Source organism: Peromyscus maniculatus, chromosome 15 (assembly GCF_049852395.1).
Source record: "Peromyscus maniculatus bairdii isolate BWxNUB_F1_BW_parent chromosome 15, HU_Pman_BW_mat_3.1, whole genome shotgun sequence".
NCBI classification, from domain to species: Eukaryota; Metazoa; Chordata; class Mammalia; order Rodentia; family Cricetidae; genus Peromyscus; species Peromyscus maniculatus.
The window spans coordinates 14,329,364-14,352,928 of NC_134866.1; the positions used below are offsets into that span (position 1 = coordinate 14,329,364).

The window sequence follows — 23,565 nt, forward strand, 5'->3', positions numbered from 1 at the left end:
CATGCTTGCCTTGCTTCCTGCCACGATGATAATGGACTCGGAACTGTAAGCGAGCCACCCCAATGAAATGTGTTTCCTTTATAAGAGTTGGGGTGGTCGTGGTGTCTCTTCACCAGCAATAGAGACCCTGACTAAGACACCTTGCCAGGCTTGCTGGGCAGTGGGCTTGTAAAGAAGCAAGCTTACTAAGGTAGAACTTAAGTAAACATGAAGAACCTGGACTTTTGGTAACTGACCACATGGGAGTTAAACACTTCTGAGCCAGGCTGAAGGTGGTGTTGGCTGATTTCTGGAGACAGAAGATCCCCATCCCATCTCCCAAGGGCCCCAGAGTAGGTAACGAGGACTCCAGAGCTCTCCCTCTGCCTAGCAGATACTATTATTATAAGGTTTAGCACCCTCATATTTCCTTTCTGGCAATCTTACTTAACATGGCAGAAGTCAGCTTTAATTCTGACTCTGGCCCTAGAACAACTGAGTCTGCCAAGACCAGAAAAAGGAATTTACAAGCAGCAACAACAGACAAGCCGTCAACCAAGTCAACCTGAAGATGGTTGGCCTTGAAGGTCAAAACAGGGAAAGCAGAAATGTCAAGGACAAGGCTCGTGGTTGGATTTACATCTGTTACATCTATTTCACACGAATAAATCATCAAGGTCATTCTTAATTTTCAGAGAAAGGAACACTACAAACTCCTTATGCTGGAGTACCGTTTTCCTAAATAGCCATTTTCTTGCTATTTAGCTAAGAATTTCATGACTGTTAGGTATAGTGGCTCACACATGTGGTCCTAGAACTTGGGAGGCTGAGACACAAGAACTGTCCCAAACTTGACTCCAGCCTGGGCTAGCATAGTCAGGCTCCGTCTCAAAAACAATAACAAAAACAAAACAAAACAAAAAAACCAAAAAAACCCATGAAGAAAAGCTATCCCATGTAGATCCTCACACAAACATCACCCTCTTCTTGTGTTGCAGCTGGCATTTGAAAATGGACTGTCAAGATCTGGCTTCTCCTTTGCCTTAGCAAACCCCAAGTCCCTTCTTGGAACGACTCTGGATGAGGTGGTTGCTAAGGTTTCACACATAGCCTATGTGCATCTGCAGGGCCACCCGGGAGGAGTTGCAGACGTTCTGTGTCTCTGTCCCGTGTCCCTACCGGAGCTTACCTATCAGGGCTGTCAGAAGCACACACAGAGTCAATCAGTCCCACATCCAGTGTACCCTGGAAAGGAACAAAAAGGTGACGGTGAGGCGGGTACCAGAGCTGAATGACATCCCATGGCATCCCTAGATTATAACTCCCGAGGAAACAGGGCAAAGAAAAGCCTTCTAGGTGAGCTGCAAGATGACTATTATTTAAGAGTTCTGTCAGTCTCTAGATGGGGCAGGGGCTACAGTCCACGCCTCAAAACACTATGCCATCAGTCAGTCCTTGTCCTCCAAATATTTTTACTGAAGACTACTCATCAACTTCTCAATAGTGTCAATTTACTGATTTAGGCTATGATCCTAAATGATCCTTTGTTAACTGAAAAAAATTACTCTGCAAAGAAACCTTGGGTTTTAAAGCTGTCTGGGCTCAGTGGTTAAGAGAGCATGCCAGTCTTGCAGAGGAGTAGAACTTAGTTCTCAGCACCCACACTGGGTGGTTGACCTTCTCCTGGAACTCCAGCTCTAGGGGGATCTGATGCCCTCTTCTGTCCTCTGAGGGCAACTGCAACACACACGCACACACCCAGCCTCCTAAACACAATTAAAAATAAACACATTTAAAAAAAAACCTGTATTACAAAAAACCTCATATAGCTAAAAATAAAATAAACACATCTTCTGTAATATTATGAAAATTGTGATTTTTTTTTTAAGATTTCACGTGGAAGATGTGGAATGTAGCTGAACTCATCTGTAACTTGTTCTTTTGTATGCAAGATTTTAAACAGAATTGAAGATTTTAAACAGTCCTGTTTTTCTCTTTAATCATTATTCTTTTACTTATAAAAGATTACCTAGACATATCCAGTCCCACCCTCTTGCCTAGCCTAAGTTATTTCCCATTGCCACCTCTGGGCGCACCCCCCCCCCGCCCCCGTCAGAGTTCACTCACCACCGCATTCTGGGGGTTTGTCACCTCTGGGCACCCCACACCCCACCCCGTCAGAGTTCACTCACTATGGCATTCTGGGGGTTTGTCACCTCTGGGCACCCCGCCCCCCTCAGAGTTCACTCACCACCGCATTCTGGGGGTTCGCCTGCTCATCGTGCATCTCTCTGATCTCCTGGTCTGTGGATGAGTGGACCTGACTCAGCACGCTGAACCATTGGCTGTGGAGAGAGAGGCCAAGGGTCACGGGTGGCCAAGCTCAGAGGGGCAAAACATTGCTTTTCCATGTTTCCTGCCCACAAGACATCTCCTCGGAGCAGCTCTATCTACCTTGCATACTATCATAAGCAAAGTTAAAAAACAAAGCAGCCAAACTCCCTGCCAACTTCAGGCATCACTGAGTCCTACACTCATGTCCTAAAGGACACCTATCAAAGGAAGGAAAGTCAACAATGGAGGAGAAACCGCCTCAGACCAAGTGCTTGACATCTGTATTTGTACTCCGGGGACCGGGGGCTTTCTGTGGCTGCCAGGACTTCCACCCCAGTGAACGAAACCACAGGGGAGGTGGAAATCAAAGCAGGTGCCTAAGTCAAAATGATTTTGGCAAAAATTCTTCCATCTTTATTTCAACCAAGCTTTCTTACTTCCAGCCTCCTCACAGTCAGAAAGACTGTGAAAAGAGAAATCAATTTCAGAAAAACCCAAGCACAACAAAAGTCCTGCTAGAACCAGGAACACACAGAAAGAAAAAGACCTGGAACAGACAGACAGACAGACGGACAGCGCTGATTACACAAACACGGCGCGGAAGAGAGAAGCCCAGGCACCCCTTCTCAAGGCTGTTCTTGTGTCTTAATAAACACATACCACTACTAAGCAGGGACAGAAGAAAGACTTGGTATGCAATGAAATAGTTTAGTGAAAAAATAACATCCCCACAGAAAGCTAGTTGTGTGAATTATTTACAGCAAACACTAAAACCTTCTTCCTAAAATCCCTGACGGAGAAACTTGAAAACATTCAATACTGCAGACTCTTGGAGAAAATAAAGCAAAGCAAGATCTCCCATGGGGCCTCGCTCCATCCTTCTTTGACCAGAAGGCACACCCTGCAGTCAGGGCTCTATAACCCCAGAAAAATCCCCTAAAGCAAACACTGTAACATACGCAATTCAAGATGTATGCCATACGAATCACATACATACATACGCACACACACTCACACACATAACACAAAGAACAAAACCGTCCTGCTTTCGATTTCTATTATATACTCCTACAATTGCTGGAGAGATGGCTCAGTGGTTAAGAGCACTGACTGCTCTTCCAGAGGTCCTGAGTTCAATTCCCAGCAACCACATGGTGGCTCACAACCATCTGTAATGAGATCTGGCACCCCCTTCTGGCCTGCAGGGACACATGCAGACAGAACACTGTGTACATAATAAATAAATAAACCTTAAAAAAAAAAAAGAAGAAGTTGTTTTAGCCGGGCGGTGGTGGCGCACGCCTTTAATCCCAGCACTTGGGAGGCAGAGCCAGGTGGATCGCTGTGAGTTCGAGGCCAGCCTGGGCTACCAAGTGAGCTCCAGGAAAGGCGCAAAACTACACAGAGAAACCCTGTCTCGAAAAACCAAAAAAAAAAAATATATATATATATATATATATATATATATATATATATATATATATATATATATATACTCCTACAATTAACAAAATTTCCTATGAATCATGTATCACTTTAAATCTATACAGCGATTTTGTTTTCTCAATGTCTTCCATTGGTCAGGGGAAAAGGTTTTGACTAGAAGATTCCAAACGTTAAATTTAGCAGGTTCATCATGGCACAAAACAGAGAGAGCAGCTGCCAGACGATTGGCTTGTGACTCGGCTGAGAACCTGTGGGCCGTCCCTGGACCTCAGAGAGCCGCGTGTGGTCTCTAGGAGCCCCAGACAGAATGTGAGGGCTGTAATTTCAGGGCCGCTTGTTTTTTCCAGTTCGGGCTATAATTTATGAGTCCAGCCAGAGCTACAGTTTGCTCTCTTGGGAAGAATCCCTCTCTGGTGTCTTCGCGCTTCACGTGGCCGCCGTGGTGTTCTATCAACCTAAAGACACTCAAAGGGCAGGCAGGAGGGAGTGAGGGACGGGTCTGAGAAGCCAGCAGGAAGTTCTGATGACTTCCGGGCTCAGCACTGAGGAGCAGAAGCCCCTTGCCGCCACCCTCAGAGATTACCACCTAGCACTGCTCAGAAAAGACGACAACCATCTCCACCAGAATCCTGGAGTCCCACAAAGGCCCCCAGATGTGTCCTAGACACTACATGGCCACGTGATGTGTCTCACTGAAGAGCAAAGGTCACTTTCCCCTCGCTCTGTCTCCTCCCGATGCTCAGTGCTCCAGCAAGGAAACTCAAGGTCCAAAGACAGGCAGCGTGCACCAGCCAACAAGTGACTCCATTTCCCCCTCACCTCAGCCAGAGATCTGAGCCCCTTCAGAAAGAAATGCAGGGAGTGTGTGGGGGGGAGGGGTGTGGGGGGAGGGGGTAATGCGTCCATTCAACAGAACTGAGCTCGTATTCTATTACAGTCTGGGTTTGCCTTTTCCTGTCTGTCAGTCAGTCTGCAAAGTATAAATGACACCCACCCCACAGGACTGACCGAGAACCAAGTGAGTACACACTGCCTGCAATATGGTTATGTTAACAGCCTGTCCACTGACTCCTTCAAGGTAGAGACTTACAACTCCTCGGCATGCCACAGCAGTGCCACCACGCGTCACGCGGATGATGGCTAACGACTGCTCTTTACATCTCTGTACAAATCCTTTACTTCCGAAGCTCAGAAACACCCGCCGGGAGGGCTTTCAAAGGTGGTGTTTGTACCAGATGGCATCTGAGGCCGGAAAAGCGTGAAACTGCTGCACCTGAACACATTTTCTAAGGCAAGATACCCCAAGAGACAGAGCATACATCTCCTACGCCTGCTCAACTGTCCTGATAGAGAACTAAAACCCCTTTAAAGGCAACAGAACAAAGAGTGTTCGCGCGGTGCTTGCCCTGAGCTCAGGGGAGGCCACAGGGAGAGGGACGCCTATCCCGCAGACCTCACCTGGCATCTTCTGGGGATTCGGCGATGAGATGGAAAGTCCGGTCGGCCATGATGATGTCGATCCCATTCTCCTTGCTTGTGTTGTCTATGATCTCCCTGCGAGACACAAAGGGGGCAAACGGGAATCGGTTTGCAATCAAGGATGCAGAACTCTCAGGCATAACCGAGAAAGGCCATTTTACAAAATTAATGACCAAGTTGCAAAGTGTTGCTTTAGAAGCTATATACCATGGCCCTCCTTATTCATGGGAGATTTCTTCTGAGACTTCTAAGGAGGCACCCAAGGCTGCAGACAGTAGTAAACCTCACATACACTGTGGGATTACCCCCCCCCCCCCCCCCGCCCGCATCCCCCTCATAGTGTTGAGTGTCTCTGGCCCAGAACACCTGAGACTAAGTGTTTTATATTTCACACTGGGACCTAAATCTAAACATGGGATGCATTTATGTTTCATACACATATAGCCTGAAGGCATTTGTTTTATGCCAAGCAGAGGGCATGCTATGGGGCTATGCTCCAGCTTCCTGAATGCCAATTTTATACATTGTTTTCCACATGCCTGAATTTTGACTATAACCCATCATGTGTGGTCAGAGTGGAATTCTCTACATGAGGCATCATAGCAGCATTCAAAGTTCGGAGAATTTCAGATTTTGGATTTCCAGATTGGGGGGCATACAACCCATACAAGCATCTGAACTGGAATGCTTACTTCATAAATTAGACACAGCAAGGGTAATCAATAACAGAACAGAACAAATGCAATACCCCAAAACAAAGGAAGGTGGCCATTCTCTCTATTTCTCTCCCTCTAAATATGAAATTTTCTAGTTGGTGTTATTTGATCACAGGTAACTGAAATCATAAAAACATGAAAACAAGGGACCAGACCAATGGAGCACATTGTCACCAGCTTTCTATTAGTGACCTCTAGGGGGAGCCAGACTCCTCTGTGCTCCTAATACTGGGTCTGCAGTGGGGTTAGGGATGGGGTGGGGAGGGAGGAGGGTGGTGGGGTGTTTCCCTCACATCTCTTTGCAGGAATCTCTTATCACAGAGGACACCCAACATCTGACTATGCTCAAGGCCCAGAAAAGCCTCCCTCTGGCCCCCATCTCTGATCTACAACAGGAGGAAACCCAGAAGGCAGCCTAGTCCAGCGTGGCTCTTTCCCTAGCTGATCTCAGCAGCCGTGGCTTCAGGAGGCCACTCCCAAGCTCCTGTGTTGGATATGCGCTCAAAGTGGGATTTACAGGCAGGGCTCTGAAGAAGGGAAGAGCTGGCTAGGAGACTCCACCACTGCGAAGGGGTTAAGGTTCTTGGGGCTGGAAATTATTTTGTTTTGTTTTTCTTTTCCTTCTTCTGTTTCTCTACTCCACCCCCAGCCCCTTGTGTAGTTCTGGAATTGAACCGAGGCCGTGTGCATGCTGGACAAGCACTCTACCACTGGGCTACATCACCTTAGTATTTTTATGGACATAGGGTCTCATTAGACAGCCAGGCTGGCCTCAAACGGGCGAGTCTCCTGCTTCCACCTTACAGTAAAGATTCAGGCCATGTGCTATCTGGTACAGTCCTTGCTCCCCTCTGAAGGCATGGTTGTCTTTCAGCCACAGAGGACACAGTAAGATGCGTCCTCTTAATCTTGGCTTCTTGGAGTTTAGATCATGAGCAACATAAATTTGGTTCACTGGACATCACCCAGCTGTGGGTATTTATTACAGCAGAGAGAACTGCAGCTGCCTATCACAGGTTGAGGCCTGGCCGGTACCTGTCATATCATACCCTCCCCAACACCGCCTCCATCAGAAGCTCCAGAGGCTTTGGTGTCATCTTTATCTCCCCTGGATATGCCCTAATTAATATCGGAGACACAGGATGGGGACAGGCTAACTAAATCAGGGGAAAACATGCCAGAGTTGATAATGCATTGGATGTTAGGATGGTCTTGAGGAGAGGGCCAGTTGCTTTGATACGCGAAGCAGTGAATTTGCTCACAGCCAAACATTTCTTTCCTATCAACAAAGCTGAAATTCTCACAGGCTAGAAACAGTAATTACGGTAGGACCATATTGCTAGTCTCACTGAAACACAATTAAATACGTTTTGGGCCAGAGGACGGCTCAGTAGTGAAGAGCTCTTGCTGCTCAAGAGGAGCAGAGGTCAAGAGGTCAACATCTGGCACAAAGTTGCCCTCTGCCTTCCACACATGTGCTGTGGCATATTACCCACACACGGCACACATACTCATACCATAATAATAAATAAATAAATAAAAATAACATTTAATAATAAATAATAATAAATAAATAATAAATATAAAAATAATAAATAAAATTTGAGGGACACAAGAGCCCACAGAGCGGTCTGTGATGCCCCCTCTACAGGGACAGAGGGGTGACCCAATGGACCTCGTGATGGACGCTATCCTAATTTTCTCTCTATTGATGAGAGAACACCATGACCAAGAGTAACCCAGGGAGGAAGGGTCTACTTGGCTTACACTTCCTGATCACAGTCCACCACTGAGGGAAGTCAAGGCAGGAACTGCAGCAGAGGCCATGGAGGAGTGCTGCTTCCAGGCTTGCTCCCCATGGCTTGATTAGCCCGCTTTCTTATGTCACTCAGGACCACCTTGCTCAGGGCTGGCACTGCCCACAGTGCTGTAGGCTCCCCTACATCACTGCAAGCAAAAGGCCTTTCCCCAAATGACCCTGGCTCCTGTCAAGTTGACAAAACCCGACCAGCACAGGTCCTGTTAGGCAGAAGGATGCAGGAATGCTGACTCTCAGAGGAACCAATTTCCCTCTCGAGCTCAGATCCCCCATGTGTAAATGGGGCTTTAGACTCTATGGCCAGCCTCACAGCTCTGCACCTGGAATCCTAGGAATGTTCGGGAACAAGGGCAGGGCCCAGGGAACATAAATGCTTCCCTGAAGTAGAGGGGGCAGGGATGTTGTTGTCAGGGCTACAATGTAGCTGGGCTCCAATTCACGGCTTTCCCAAAGGCTGAAGTGGGAAATAATAAAGCAAAGGCCTTCTATAGATAGACTCGATCTTAAAAAGAGAGCCGAGAACACCCTGTTACATCAGAAAACTAGGAGGAGCTCAGAAATGGCTGGGACTACATGAAACAGACCAAGGACTACATGGAAGCTACTGCTGGTCCAGATGGAGCCATTGTGGGAATCCAGTAGAGGTACAGCGGCTGGAACCTCCTAAATCTGTTAAACCCAGGAGCACATAAGGATACTTGGAAAAAACAAAAACAATACAGCCATCACTGCTGGACAATGCAAAGAAACCTACTCATTTTCCTGGAAACTGGAGGACAGCAGGGGAGACGAGCATCTAGCTAGTGTGTACTATCCAAAGAGGAGTTCAGGATAACCACCTCCTGTTTAGGAAACGTTTTCTTTATAGAAATACTTCAGGCAATAGATGAGTACAATCTGTATTTGTGGGTTCCTCGTGTGTGATTCAATCAATACCAGATTGAAAATATTCAGAAAAAAAAATTACTCCTGAACTGAACACATAGAGGTTTTAGCATATAGGTTTTATCAATATTCCCTAAATATTTATATAACATTCATATTGTACTAGTTTTTATGAGGAATCTAGAGATGATTTGTCATATAGGGAAGGAAGTAGGTTATATACAAACACCATACCATTTCACATACAGCCTGGGCGTTTACACACAGATTTTGGTATTCCTGATGTGTGTGTTGGGGGGCTTGGGTAGGGGGAGGAAGACATCCCAGAAACAATACCCTACAGATGACTGTAGCAAAATTTTTGTAACCCCTCAAGAATTAATATATTTACTTTATAATCAATCATTCTTCAAATAGAAACAGATGCCATCAATTCTGAAACACTGGTAGGGAGAAAAGGACTCACTTGATCACCCCGGAGGCACAAGGACTAACTCACTGAGACAATGGGGGTGAAGAATAGACTCAGCTAAACATCTGCATGGGACCACCAGTGAGGTGGGAGACTGGTCCGAAGTGAGACAGTCTTTGATTCTAGCTGCACATGAAAGCAGGGGCAGAGGTGACAGGAATCTATGAGCCAGAAGATACGTGTGATCTAAAGCCAATCAGACATGGCCAACCCATGCCCAGGCTCATGTGGTCCAGGAGGGCAGTGAATGTGGCCCAAATGTACTAAAAACAGTACGAGGGTTTCTACTGCTCGTTTTTTTTTTTTTTTTTTTTTTTTAATTGTGCAGCTCTTGAGTGTGTACAGTGTTGTACTGCAGTGTCAAAAGGTTGGACAAAGGGCTGGAGAGACAGCTCAGTGGTTAAGAGCACTGGCTGTTCTTCCACAGGACCTGGGTTCGATTCCCAGCACCCACATGGCAGCTCGTAACTGTAACTCTAGTTCTAGCGTGCCTGACACCCTCATGCAGGCAAAACATCATTTTACACACACACACACACACACACACACACACACACACACACACACACACACACAAAGCAGGTCTTCCCACTTGAAATAGCAAGGTTGGACAAGCCTGGGCACAGGCCTTATTGGATTCTGATTAGCAGAAAGAACCTCCACAAGCAAGAAAACCAATAGACCACTCCTCCCCACACTGATGAGGCGAATGTGGGAAACTCAGACCATGGCTGGAATCTACTATGTTAGGAGGTGATGCTAAATATGATGTAAATGGATTATATTCCCGAAAGAATCCTTAGGAGCACACTAACATATTTCCAGGAAATGACGCCAGTGACTTGCTTCGGCAGAATGCTCTGGGTCAGCGTGGTTAGGTGCCACACACCCTTGTGCATGGCTGGAGGACACTGAAGCTGGCTGGGTAAGGACATGGATTGTGTTATCACCTCTATTTGTGTGTATAAGTAAAACATCCTATGATAAAACACTTTAAAATGGAAAAACAAATTTTAATGCACTACACCTTCACTCACCACCAAGGAAGTCAAAATGCCTGGGACTCCCCTGTACCATGGGGCATGAGAGAGTGCCTGGACAACAGACCTATACTAGGAAGCAGAGAGCAGGTGGAGAGACCAAGGGACACAACACTGTCCCTTGATATCTGAGGCTCCAGGACCCGCCTCACACACTAGCCCATGCAGCCGTTGAGGTTCCTCACATGTGCATACGACCTGAGTGTCCTCTCCTACACTTCACATCTCTAGTTGACCAGTAACGCTCAGTGCAGTGTAGACGCTGCTGCTACACACTGTGTAGGCAGTAACCAGGGACAGGTCTGTGCCTGTGTGTTCAGGGTAGACGTATGTTTTCCTGGATAATTGTGATCCGCTCCTGGTTGAGTCTGCAGATGTGGAAACCTTGGCTATGGAGGGCCACCTGTATGCTACTTTCATCTGGGGACCCCCCCCCCCCACCCCCCAGCGGACTCCCAGCATTCCTGTGGCCTCACTCTTATCTATGGGATGAACAGAGTGGAGTACCATGGCACACAGGACCCACCGCTGACAGTGCCGTGTGATCTGGACTGTGAATGAACTCTAGAGACCCAAACTGCCCCAAACCTAACCTTGCTCCCGAGGAACCCCCAAAGAACAGCCTGGAAAGACCCTAAAGTTTGCTGGCTGTTTTTTATTACTGGTTCTAAAATCAAATACATAAAAGTTCTTCCGCATTTTACTTTGCACATTCTCATGAGTAATTTCCCTAAGTTGCTGATGCTGACTCATGGGAAGCAATCTTCCCTTTTCAAAGCCTTGTGACTTCTGGGGTTAACTCATCTCTCAAAGCTCATTTTGCCCAATGTAAAGCAGCATGGGTACAGGTTATTCCCAGACAATTATTTTTTTATGCTTAGTACCCAGTTAAAGGAGAAAAACAGCTGCCCCCAAGCCCCAACAACTTTCTAAAAACATTAAATTTTAACAATAATAGTCCATTGATCAGCCAGAGCCTTGTTTCTAAAAGGGATTATTGGCAGGAAAGAAGGTTGTGTGGAATTCCAATCCCAGCTCTGTTCTTCCACTGCGGGGACTCGCAGGTGAGGAGCCAGTAAGCACATCACAGACAGAAGATGAATGATTCATTTCAAAACACACCCGCCAATCAGCTCTCCATTCAGCTCTTGGATGACAGCCAGAGTGGGGAGGAAATAGCAGGGGGCAGGCTGACCCACAGGAGGGCTCCAATTACCTTACATTCACATCTTTATTTTTTCCCAGTTTATTATAAAAGAGGGTCTTACTATATAGGTCAGTCTGCCCCCAAACTCTCTAGTAGATCAGGCTGGCCTCAAATTCAATTTTCCTACCTAAGCCTTCCCAGAGCTGAGTTCAGAGATGTGCACTGTACCTGGCTTTATTCAAGCCAACTCTTTCTGCATACACACCACTACATTTCCTGAGGACGTATGTCCAAGGCTCTATCTTCCGAGTGAAAACCAGTATCTGAGTGTAATTGCAACCACAGAAACATAAATTATTCAGAGATTGAGTCTCGTTTCCCAGTTCTTTACAATTTAACCTACTAAAGTGAGTTAAGACTGTCAGAGTACTTATGCAAAGAACTCATGGGTTAGTGAGACAGTTCAGTCTGTAAAGTACTTGCTATGCAAGCTCAAAGACCTAGGTTCAAGCCCCGAAACAAACTTACAAAATCTGGATGTGATGGGAGGGCGTGTGTAGTCTAAACCCAGTTCTACTAACACACGTGGCAGCTTAGGACCCTCACCTGCATGTACTATGCACACATACCCGGCTCCTTACAATGCATCCAACAACCTGTTGCTAACTCAGGACCCCTACCTGCGTTTACCTACATGCATATCCTACTCTAAACAATGGAATAAATGTCTCCTCCCCTTAACTACCATCAAATGTGAACAGCTTCTAGTCCGCCATACTCCAGTTACAGCTGCGCACAAGGGGAACAGAGCCCATCAGGCCTGACGTCATTTGGGGTCCATGTACAGTCAAACAAACTGTGTCCTGTAAGAGAACATTTAGGGAGTGTCCTACTTACCACCTTATGCCTGTATATAATAGGGCATGCATGTGATTAAAACCCAGTGCATTATGGGAAAGGGCATACACAGTAAAGGTTACATAACTAAAGTATGTCAATCATAATAGAGAGCTGCCACTTTACACCGCTAAGTACGGCCTAGTTTTCCTTTAAGCCCCATAAAGACCCCTCGTGCGGCCACTGTCACCTTGACAGTCAGTGTATTTCCGTGTCTCTACTGTCACCTTGCTTTTTAAGAGCGTTTCCTTCTCCTCGTTAGTTTGGGGGTGGTGGGGAGTGGGGGAGCTGAGTGTGTCGGCACGTATTAGCAATCTCAGCACAGGGGCAGCAGAGACAGGAGCATCCCTGGGGGGTGCTGGCCGGCCAACCTGACCTATTTGGCAAGCTCCAGACCTCAGTGACAGACTCCATCTCTAACAGGAAGTTTCCGAGGCGGGGCATCCTCCACTGCTGTCCGGTTTACAGGCAGACAGACAGACAGACACACACTCTCACAAACGGAAAACGCGGCCATCGGTATGAGCAAGAAGCCACGCTGCAGGAACGTACTTGGCCGTCCGGACCTCCACGGTGCCCTTGAGCTTCTCCTCGCTGTCGTTTTCAAAGTACATGAGCTTGGACTGGCGGAGGACAAACCAGCGCCTCTTCCAGTTCCTCCGGGACAGCGTGGAGGAGCCGCCACCTTTCTTATGCAGCCAGCCTTGCTTGAGGGCTTCCTGCTTGGAGCGGAACCACAGGAAGGTCTCGTCTTTGAGGACGCACCAGCGGCGCTTCCAGGAGTTCATCAAGCCACCTGTTCCCCCAAGAAAGGGCGGGGAAAGGGTTAACAGAGTCAATGGAACCACATGACGAAAGCCACAGCCCATCCTGAACCTTGCCTCAGCTGACCTGCGCTCCCACAGACCCTTCCAGAGTGGAGGGGTGGGGGTGGGGCTTCTGTTCAGGGCACAGAAGGTGACCCAGCAGCAGGGCTGTGTCATCCAACAGTGTTGTTCCTCCCTGACAGACAAAATGGCCCCTCCTGAGGCCGCTGAGAAATCTCCTTAAGCAGCTCACACAGAAGCAGTCAATGACTGATGCTCTACCCGGGAATGACTACAGAGCCGTGAGCAGGAACCTTCTCTACATGTACACAGACCGCGATCTCCTCCGAGTGCCCCAGAGAGGTCTGTCTCCCTTACTTGGCAGATGTAGGAATGAACAGGCATTGCCAGTTCCAAAACTCCTCATGAAGTCTCACTTCCAGAGGATATGAAAATACTGTGTTTTGGCAACACGTCTTCTCCTAGAAAAACATCATCATCTGAAAAGTGATTATAGATAAAAGGCAAAAGGCCGAGACTACAATGAGCAGGGGTGTATAGTGATGTGTCAGACCATAAAACAGAGAAAGTCCAGGTAGAACTGGGGCTAGCCTGGCTGCCTTCTCGCCCTCCAGTCTTGTTTTGGGGTACTGAGGACTAACCCAGGGACTCAAGCATGCTAAGCAAGCTCTTATATCCCACTCCACTTTTTATCTTTATTTTGAGATGGGGTCTCAGATGCCTCAGTTGTATTCCTGCTTCAGCCCTCTGAGCAGCTGAAATAACACTGCGTGCCACCACACCTGGGGGAGAATGTCTTTTAACTGAGATAACGTGAGAAGAATACACACATGTTATCTTTCATAGGGTGAGGGGGACCTTGGTAGCCAGATGTGCCCCCAGATATCTGAGATATTACTACCCTCACTCAGAAATCTTCTTAAAACAGTACCTGGGAGAACATAATCTATTTCTGTAGCTCACTCCAAGACTGTTCATGCTATTTCCTTGTGATCAAACCGTGACAGACCCGAGGGACATTCAACATGGAGACTTCAGGCCCAAACAGCAAAGCATTCCCTTTCAGTTAGAAAACAAATCTAACAGCGGGCCTTTTCCTGAGTGAACGGTCAACCGAGACAGCTCCCCCGCTCACTAAAACACCCAGGCACGCTTCCTCCTCGGACATTCCAAAGTCCTCCACTCCGCTGGCTGAGACAGCGTGTGACAAAGCCAAGAAGACGGAGAGCTGTCTCCCCACAGCAGATCTGCCCCGGACTCTCACGACGAAACACTGTGATTGTTTTGATTCCTGACTTTAAACTTCATCTTTCAAGACGGGCCCAGAGGAAGACAAGGCTGTTCTGTTGTTGCATTATCTTTAAGTGATAAAGTTCGTCAAATGCGTCAACAGCGGCCGCCGCATTGGCCTTCTCTGCAGCTGCTCTTCTGCTCAGAACATCTGATTGCGTGCGTATGATTTCAGGGTGACCACTGGGCCTTGGATAACCAATAGGGAGGCTCTTCCCTGGAGAAGACGGCCTCTCCTGTTCTCGGCATTCATTCATGTCCTGCAGTTCTTTGCTTAGAGGAATGGGTCCTATGAGATTCCCCTCTGTGCCTACTGCTGTCCACCATGTTCAGGTCTTGTGCGGGCCGCCATGTTCTTGAGACTGCCTTGCCTTGTCAGCACCGAGTGCTAAGTGTCTGAAGAATTTCCCGGCATTTGTCTTTCCCAACAGTGACATCAGACAACAGAAAAGTCTTCCCTAAACTAAACCTAGTAGGAAATGTATGAGCTTTTCTCGATATTTGGCTCACAAATATAACTGAACATAAATAAAACTTATGTTTTAGAGAAGGGAGCAGGCAGGTAGGTAGGCAGGCAGACAGACAGATGGACACACAAACACATACATGTGTGCGTGGAAAAGTGAAGAGAATGGCTGGAAATAACAAAATACTTGCTGACAGAGAAGGCAGAGAGAGAAAAGGCTTGCAGAATCAAGGACAGCACCTACAGATGAGTGTTTCTGTTATCCTGCCCAAGCTCCATGCTCTAGACTCCCATCCCCCCATCCCCCCACCCCCCCCATCTCCCCCGCCCCCTCCCAGCCCAGGACCCTATAAGAAACAACTGGGTTCCCCTTCTACCATTTCTATAAATCCTCCAGCAAATCCTGGCCATGACTACAGTTTCTCACCACGCTGAACCCCAAGAGGATCCAGTGCCACATATGATCCAAGCACAAACACAAGACCGGAATTAAAACCACTTCCTAAATGGCAGGGGCCTCAAGGTTTTTTAATGCTTAGTATTGAAGGGCAGCACTTTTGATATTGAAAAGCAACCGCAAGAGATGCCAAAGAGTCTCATCATGACGTGGGTGGGGTGAGCAGCTTATGCAGGCCGCGTCCCCACAGCAATCACCACATCCCTCCAGGTCTTGTGTACGTGGAGGTGGGATGGGGACTGGGGTTATCATTAGAATGGGTCCCAGGGTCTGCCAGCAGTGACCGAGGTCACGTGTGCTTGCATGTGAGCGAGAACGAGGGGAACAGGTGAAGAGTGGGACTAAAAGTGGACACTGCGTGTTTGCAAACTCTTTGCCCTATCACCCGGAAGCGGTTCAGAGGGGTCAAAGCCACACACGCTCATCATGGCAGTAGCTGCCACATTGCCCCAACCCGACCCAGCGTTCTTCATTCACCTAAGTGGCACATCGCCGAGGTGAGGGACCTGTGTGGAACGATCTTTCGTAACTCGACCCCCGCCCAGGCCGAGGGGGCGCGGCTGCGGGCCGTACCTTTCATGTACAGGAAGCTGTGGAAATAGGGCAGTGTGACGCAGCTATACACAGAGTCTCGCCGGTAAGAGAGCTCGTCGTCCGTGTCGAACCTGGAGTCAAAGTCCTCTTCGCTGTCTTCAAACTGGACGGGGAGACAGAAGGGGAGGCGATGGTGAGCAGAGCCCGGGAAGGAAGCAATGGAAACACCCGCCGGTTAACCATCAACGTGACTGGGGAGCACTCCTGATCCAGGACGTCACAGTCGCTGTGGCCACCCGAGGGATTCAGAGACAGAGGACCCTAGAGATGCAGGGTCAAGCAGTGAGCTGACCCGACATCTACAACACAGACCGACTTCAGACCAAAGACGCCATGCTAAAGAGAAGATGCTTAAGCATCATTTTAACCGAGCCGTGCAAGAGCCAAAAACATGGCCAAGTCTGAGAAAGTAAAGGCAGCATTTAATGCGCAACAAAAAGAAAAAGACCTAAGAAAATTTCAAAATAAACAAAACCCAAAAGCCAGAAAATGAAAAAAAAAAATTCCTCCTTTTTTTGTTTTTTCTTTTTTTTTTTGGGGGGGGGGGCCGGGTATGTGTGTGTGTGTGTGTGTGTGTGTGTGTGTGTGGTGTGTGTTTCAAGACAAGGTTTCTCTGTGTAGCTTTGGAGCCTGTCCTGGAACTCACTCTGTAGACTAGGCTGGCCTCAAACTCACAGAGATCCACCTGCCTCTGCCTCCTGAGTGCTGGGATCAACACCGCCCGGCATATTCCTCCCTTATTAAGATCATATGAAATACACTGCGTAGTATGGACTACCAAGTTACGGTCAGGAAAGTTCTTCAATATCGGGGGTTCTGGGGCCAGCTGAGGCTAGGTATAGCTGAGAAAGGCCAAGCTGAGCCTTATTTAAAATGCCAGTTTTCTCACGGTTTAAGAATATCTTTAAGAACATGACTGAAATCTTTAGGGGTGTGGTAGGTGGTGGAACGCTTCCACTCTTAGGGACAAGACGGCGGATACTCACGGACGACTGTGCCCCTTCTGAGCTGAACCGGTAGGCTCCCGAACTGTTGTAGGTTCCCACGGAATACCTGTAGTCTGGGGACCACTGGCTCCCGTAGGAGTTTGAGAAAGTCACGCTGCTGCCGGAGGTGATGGCACCATCCTCATAATCGTCCTGGTCATAGTCATAATCGCCGTCGGGGGAGGGCAGGTCCCCGCCGTTGTTTTGGGGCATGCAGTAGGTGGACTCCCCGCTGGAGGAGTTGTGCAGGCTGGCGGAGTCCTGCCCGGACGCAGCGAGCAACACTGTGCTGTCGGCACTGGGGCTGGTGGGCACCACCGTGTAGTTCATGTAAGGGTCCTCCTCCGAGGAGTCATCGCTGGTCCGGATGCCACTGGTCCGCTGGTCAGAGTGGCCGTGCTCGCTGGGGTTGGGGGAGTCCTTGAAGGCGTCATCGTCGGCCTCGAAACCCTCGTCCACCTCCTCCTCGGGGTAGGGCTGGCTGAAGTTGAAGCTGGGCTTCTCTCCAGCGGCGGTGGCGGGGGTCTCTGCCAGTTCACTGAGCCCACCCGACACCTCGCTCCCCACGGACAGGGAGCGCTCGATGTTGCGGACGCACTCGTCAATCTCGTCGAAGTTGAGGGACTCCAGGAACTCCTGGGCGGCGCGACAGGCCTCGTCCTCCAGCCTGCGCAGCTCCTCATCGCGCAGCTGCTGCAGCTTCTGCAGGGAGGCCTCGGTCAAGGACAGCTCCTGCCGCTCCTTCATGCGCTGCAGATCCTCGATTTCCTTCTCCAGACGGAGGATCTCCTCCACCTGCTTGTTCTCCCTCTGCTTTTCCAGCTCCCGGGTCGCGTCCGCTTCTGTCTGGCTCTTCTGCAGGGCTTCAAGTTCTTGCTGTCTCCTTGCTTCCTCCTCCTCCTGGACACGGGGAAAGGTGGGTTTAGAATAAGCACCTGCCCCCTTTTCACACACTGAACTAGGGCCCCACCCCGCAACTGACCCGTTGAAGTCCTAGTCCCAGCACATCAGGATATGGCTGTGGTCAGACCCGGGGCTTGTAACCAGGGGATTAAGTTAAAATGACGTGTGGGGTCAGTGAGGTGAGCCTGCATCCAATATGAACAGTATCCTTATGAAAGAGTAGAGTGGGAGACAGACTCCAGAAAATAGACATCAAGGGTCAACCATGGTGTAAGGACACAGTGAGATGGACAGGTGGTCACCGAGAGACCTCAGGAGAAACCAAGCCTTGGAAACGGCCCAGAACGTGATGGCATTCCCGAGAACACTACCACGGTGTTACCTTACCACAAAGACACTATGTGGTACCACAGTGTGATTCACACACTACGATACCAGACTATGATTCACACTGAGATTTCCAGGTGCTCTCTGAGCTCTGCACCACCGTGATGGGCGAGGAAGTGTACCAGCCACATCTCTGCAGCCTGTTCTTCCACAACCTCCTACTTGATTTCCATTCTGGATCCCAGGGTCGAGGTTTGAAGCAGGAGGGAAGGACATAAGGAGCCCCAAATGTAGCAGCGTTCCTCACCTGCTGGGCACGGAGGAGGTCAGCTTCTCTTTGTGCTCGCTCTCTCTCTCTAAAAACAGAAAGGAAAAAGAGCGGGTGGAAGTCACCATCTCTGAAACTGCTTCTCAGTGGGTCTAACGTTTTGACGGTGCTGGGACTTGTATACAAGGCCAGCACTCTGACTGCCGGGCTACGCGCTCAGTCCAAAGACCTCTGCCAGTTAAATAACCAGAGGAGGGTTGGGGAGCCGGCTCGGTCTGGAAGGTAGTTGTTGTACAAGCCTGAGGTCCGGAGTTCAGGTCTTCTGCACCCATGTGAAGCACAGCGGTATATATTTGTGATTCCAGTGTTGGAAAAGCAAACACGTGGCACCATGGAGCTCGCTGGTCAGGCAGCCCGCCCAAATCAGTAAGCTCCAGGTTCAGTGATGGCAGAGCAACCGAGGAAGGCACCGGGCTTCAACATCTGGCCTCCATCCATGCACCTACATATATGCTTGTCTACGCGCGCGCAGACACAGACACAGACACAGACACACACACACACACACACACACACACACACACACACACACACACACACACACACACGGAAGGATGGGTATACTTATTCTGTGTATAAAGAGAAACATTCGGGGGCTGGAGGGATGGCTCAGAGGTTAAGAGCACTGCACTGACTGCACTTCCAGAGGTTCTGAGTTCAATTCCCAGCAACCACATGATGGCTCACAGCCATCTATAATGGGATCTGGTGCCCTCTTCTGGCTTGCAGGCAGGACACTATATACATAATAAATAAATCTTTTTTAAAAAAAAAAAAAGAAAGAAAGTAAAAAAAAGATAAAAAAAAAAACAAAAGAGAGAGAAACATTCACAGAACGGGCTCTTCTGTGCTGCCGAGAACTATTGTTTCACAGGGAGTTCTCCAGGTCCCCTGGGAACCCACGACAGGCCCCAAAAGATGCCATTCCCGGTGCATCCTCCCTCATGTTTCACCCAAGCCAGCACATACCTTTCTTCTTCCTCTCTCTTCCTCTCTTCCTCCCGCCTCTTCCTCTCCTCCTGCTCTTGTTTCTCAGCCAACAGCTGTCTGTACACCCTGCGAGCCAGCTGGCCTCTGAGCTGCTTCTGGAACACGATGGCCGCCTTCCTCAGATGCAGAAATCTCTTCCTCACGAGGAAGGCTCTGTAATTCTTCTGTATCGTCACCACACCACAAAGGACCTTTCTATATTGCTTTCTGCAAATGAGATTGGCCGCACAGATAATGAGGCTGTGAGCTATTCAAATGAGCTTACCCTCAGAGAAGACAAAAGGAGAGGACCCGGATTTGGACCCGTACTCTCGTTAGGGAGACTGGCAGACAGAGGAGGAAATTTGGGCCCAAACAAAACAGAAGAAGAACAAAAGAATAATAACAAACAAGCAAACAAGTCAGAATCCTATCATTATCTTGGCTAAATAAACAAGCAACCCTAACACCAACTTTGAGCGGTCTGGCACAAGCTGGGTAGACACAGCCAAAGAAGATCCAATATATTCTACTGTTCACGTGAAAGCGAGAAAACCAACGTCTCCTGCAGGATAGCCGCGTGCTTCAGAAAACGGAATACTTAGGGTTTCATGTGGCCTGCAGAGCACACCCTACCAAATGTCAGCGTTAGCATCGCATGTCGTAGCCCTGCTGGCCTCGAACTCAGAGCTCCGCCAGCCTCTGCTTCCCGAGTGCTGGGATTGAAGGCAGGTAGCACACGTTTTTAATTTCAGCACTTGGGCAGCAGAAGCCCAGGTGGACAAATCTTGGACTTGGAGGCCAACCTGACCTGCACTGTGAGTGCCAAGCCAACCATGGCTCATATCATTTTCTAAGCAACTAGAGAAGGGGTCTCTGGACAAAGTGATGCAAGTTGAGAATTCTGCGTGCCCAAACCTCAAATCTGCAATTTCTTGGATGCTAATACAATGCTTAGAAAATTTCACATTCTATCACTGGAGAGATGGTTTGATGGTTACGAGCACAGGCTGCTCTTCCAGAGGACCAGGGTTCGATTCCTAGCACCCCCACAGCAGCTCACACCCATCTGCAGGCACATGGCACCAGGACATACATATAGGCAACACACCCATACATATAAAATGAAATAATAAAGAGATTTTCAGATTCCTGGGGCTAGGGATGTAGCTCACAGGCAGAACATATGCATGGCATGGATGAACAAGTGTGGGAGGGGAGGTCAATATTCCACACAGGGAAAAAAAACAAATCAGATTCTGGAGTATTTTTGAATTTCTGACCGTCATTCAGTAGGGGCCAGGCAGATATTCTAATATGAAAACTCCAAAGCCCAAGCATTTCCGATAAGGGACACACTCAGGTAGCAATGCCAAATTCCAGGAGCATCAGGAGATGCAGCAGAGGCAGGCGTGAGACTTCTAAGCGAGCAGCAGAAGCATTAGGTGATCTACGTTCTGTCCAGGTCAGGCTTACGAGGTTACTGCTGCGGCCACTTGCCTGACCTCGGGTACCTCTCCGCTCCCACAAACCACCCCGCTGGGGGTCACAGCCCTTCAGGAGCTTCATGTCCCTCCCCGAGGCGTGGTCCTCACCGTGCCAAGTAGCCTAAAATGTGTGCTCGGATCACCATGGCTGCGCGGTTAAGCTCCTCTTCCCGCCTCTTCTCCAGTTTCTGCTCCAAGGATTCCCGAAGGAAGACCTGCCCACGAGGGAGGTGTGTGTCAGAAGAACATGGTTGTAGACAAAGGCATCTCCGAGTCAGGGCTGTCTTTTGGGGACTGCACCTGTACCTCTCTACTGATATCTGTTGCAAACTCCTACAATAAGGCCAGTGCATTTTACACAGCTCCCTTACCACAGACCAATATTCTAAAATCTAATAAGGAAGGGTATGTGATAAGGAAAACAGAAAAGGTTAGACAGAAAGTCCACTACACTCCTCCTTCTGTTGTTTTTACTCCAGTCAACAACATAAAGGCACGGTCCAAAGTGCCACTGAAGTTCCTTCCTAATGTCTCGTCATTGTGGCCAGGGCACACTAGCTCACAGACCAGCATTGGGACTAGACTGAATCTGAGGGACCGGAGACACAGATTGGCACAGGAAGAGGAAAGACAAAGGGATGAAGCCAGGGAAAGTCCTCAGATACAACGATTTTCCTGTCTTGTGGGAACCCACCTTCTCTCCATGCCTGCTAAGGAATTACCACCAGAGGCTCTTTGCTTCAAAGGTTTACATGTACAAAAAAAGTACTGACACACCAAGCAGGCAGCTCTGGGCACTGGAGAGATGGCCCAGTGGTTAAGAATACTTGCTGACCAAGTTTGGTTCCGCATCAAGTGGTTCACAGTTACCCATAACTACCAGGCCCAGGATCCTACATCTTCTTCTGGCCTCCACAGACACACACCCACACCCATACACATAATTAAAAACAAGATAAATCTTTTTTTTTTTTTTTTTTTTAAACGAAAGTGAAGAAGAAATTTTGGGATCTGGGATGCAGTTTAGTGGTAGATTGAGTGCCTGGCAGATAGTACGTATGAGGTTCTGAGTTCAATTCAAGCGCCCTTCCCCCACCCCCGGCAATTCTGAGAACAGAGTCTGAGGTTGGAAATGAAGTGTGTCGGTTGAGCGGCTACAAACACACCAGGTTCCGGAGTGAACAACCTCCAGGTCTTTCCAGGCCCACTTTGGTCTACGGTCCCCTTAATCTAACACTGGTCAGGTTAGCTGCATGTGGGCACTGGGCATGGCATCCCTGTTCTGAAAAGATGAAGACGTGAAGGCTCGCTCCCTCCCAGTGAAGGCACCAGCTCTCATCTGGACAAGGCGCTAAGGACCTCTGCCACAGCAGCATGGCCAAACGTGGATTTTACTACTTTTCTTGTTCTTGGAGGAGGTTTCGGTGGCCTTGAGGGTGTCACACTGTCTGCTGGTCTGCCACACAGGAGCGGCTATGGACAGCACACATGGCATTCAGATTAGAGCGGGAGGGCCTTGGGGTTTCGCTTCGGAGGAGCGGGAGCTGCCTTGTAGGTTCACAACACAAGGGTCTCATTTAGCCAGCATTCTTGACTGCCTGGTATATTCACACGCTTCTCTCTCTCTCTCTCTCTCTCTCTCTCTCTCTCTCTCTCTCTCTCTCTCTCTCTCCACACACACACACACACACACACACACATATGAATCATTAGGATGTTAATAACAACCACTTAGCGGTGTCTGGGAACGCTGCCCCTGGTGGGTATCACCAGTCCCCCGGGCTGGCATAGCGGGTGCTCCTGTCCCCGTACCTTGGTCTTCCCCAGCTGCCACTGGCTGTTGGAGGCATCGTAGAGCTGCAGGAGCACCGTGCACTTCCCTCGGATGTCCTCGGGCAGAGCCAGGTTCCGCATTAGCACTTTGTATCTGCAGTAGAGGGTGCGTGGTGGTGTCACCTTGTGCCATTTGCTCTCTCCAATCCCTTTTGGGGGGGGGGTAGGGGAGAGATGGGGGTGGGGGAGAATGAGGAAAGGAAGAATCCATTTAGCTCTCTCTTGCCTTTTGTAAAAATCCTGAAAGGGTCTTCGGACAGCATATCCTGCTTTTCGAATCCTCACAGTCTCCAGCATCCCAGAGTAGCGCAGCTGGTTTAGCACAACGGCCTGATCAAACTGGTCTGGCATCTAAATCGTGAACAACGGGATAACGTTGGATAGTCAGAGGACACAGCACTAATAGAGCTACCCTCACTGGCGTTTTAGGGACACACAGTCATTTAGAACCTACACAAAATGTACAATAAAAAATGAATGCCTGTGGATCCGTCAGCTACTCCCCCTGTCCCAGCCAATCCTGTTGTGCCCACCAGCCTGATTACTGTCTCCCTCATATTTTGCCCGTTTAATTTCATTAGTAAATATTTCAGCATATATTTGTTTAGCATAACTAACATACCATTATTACATCTTGAAAAATACCAACAATCCCTTAAAATATCAATATACATGTTCAAACATTTGATCATGTCACAAATATACCTCAAAGCTGACTTGTTACCACTTTAATAACCATTTTCTTTTTCTTTTTTTTTTTTAAAGATTTATTTATTTATTATGTATACAGAAGAGGGTACCAGATCTCATTACAGATGGTTGTGAGCCACCATGTGGGTGCTGGGAATTGAACTCAGGACCTCTGGAAGAGCAGTCAGTGCTCT

General features: G+C 48.6%; 1 protein-coding gene across 3 annotated transcripts in view; it reads right to left on the bottom strand.

Annotated features, from left to right (window-relative positions):
• Myo10 (myosin X) overlaps window positions 1-23,565 on the bottom strand; it is a 174,390-nt gene that overhangs the window by 17,080 nt on the left and 133,745 nt on the right. For 2 of the 3 annotated variants that reach the window (XM_006981747.4, XM_076551713.1), the window contains 11 exons: window positions 22,908-23,032; window positions 22,661-22,775; window positions 20,957-21,063; window positions 19,362-19,589; window positions 18,372-18,420; window positions 16,835-17,734; window positions 15,828-15,951; window positions 12,767-13,010; window positions 5,218-5,313; window positions 2,231-2,324; window positions 1,169-1,224 (listed from right to left, as the gene is read on the bottom strand). In XM_006981747.4, coding sequence (XP_006981809.2) covers window positions 1,169-1,224; window positions 2,231-2,324; window positions 5,218-5,313; window positions 12,767-13,010; window positions 15,828-15,951; window positions 16,835-17,734; window positions 18,372-18,420; window positions 19,362-19,589; window positions 20,957-21,063; window positions 22,661-22,775; window positions 22,908-23,032 — 2,138 coding nt within the window. The remainder of the gene's footprint in view (window positions 1-1,168; window positions 1,225-2,230; window positions 2,325-5,217; window positions 5,314-12,766; window positions 13,011-15,827; window positions 15,952-16,834; window positions 17,735-18,371; window positions 18,421-19,361; window positions 19,590-20,956; window positions 21,064-22,660; window positions 22,776-22,907; window positions 23,033-23,565) is intronic. The other variant, XM_042261382.1, reaches the window with a different exon arrangement.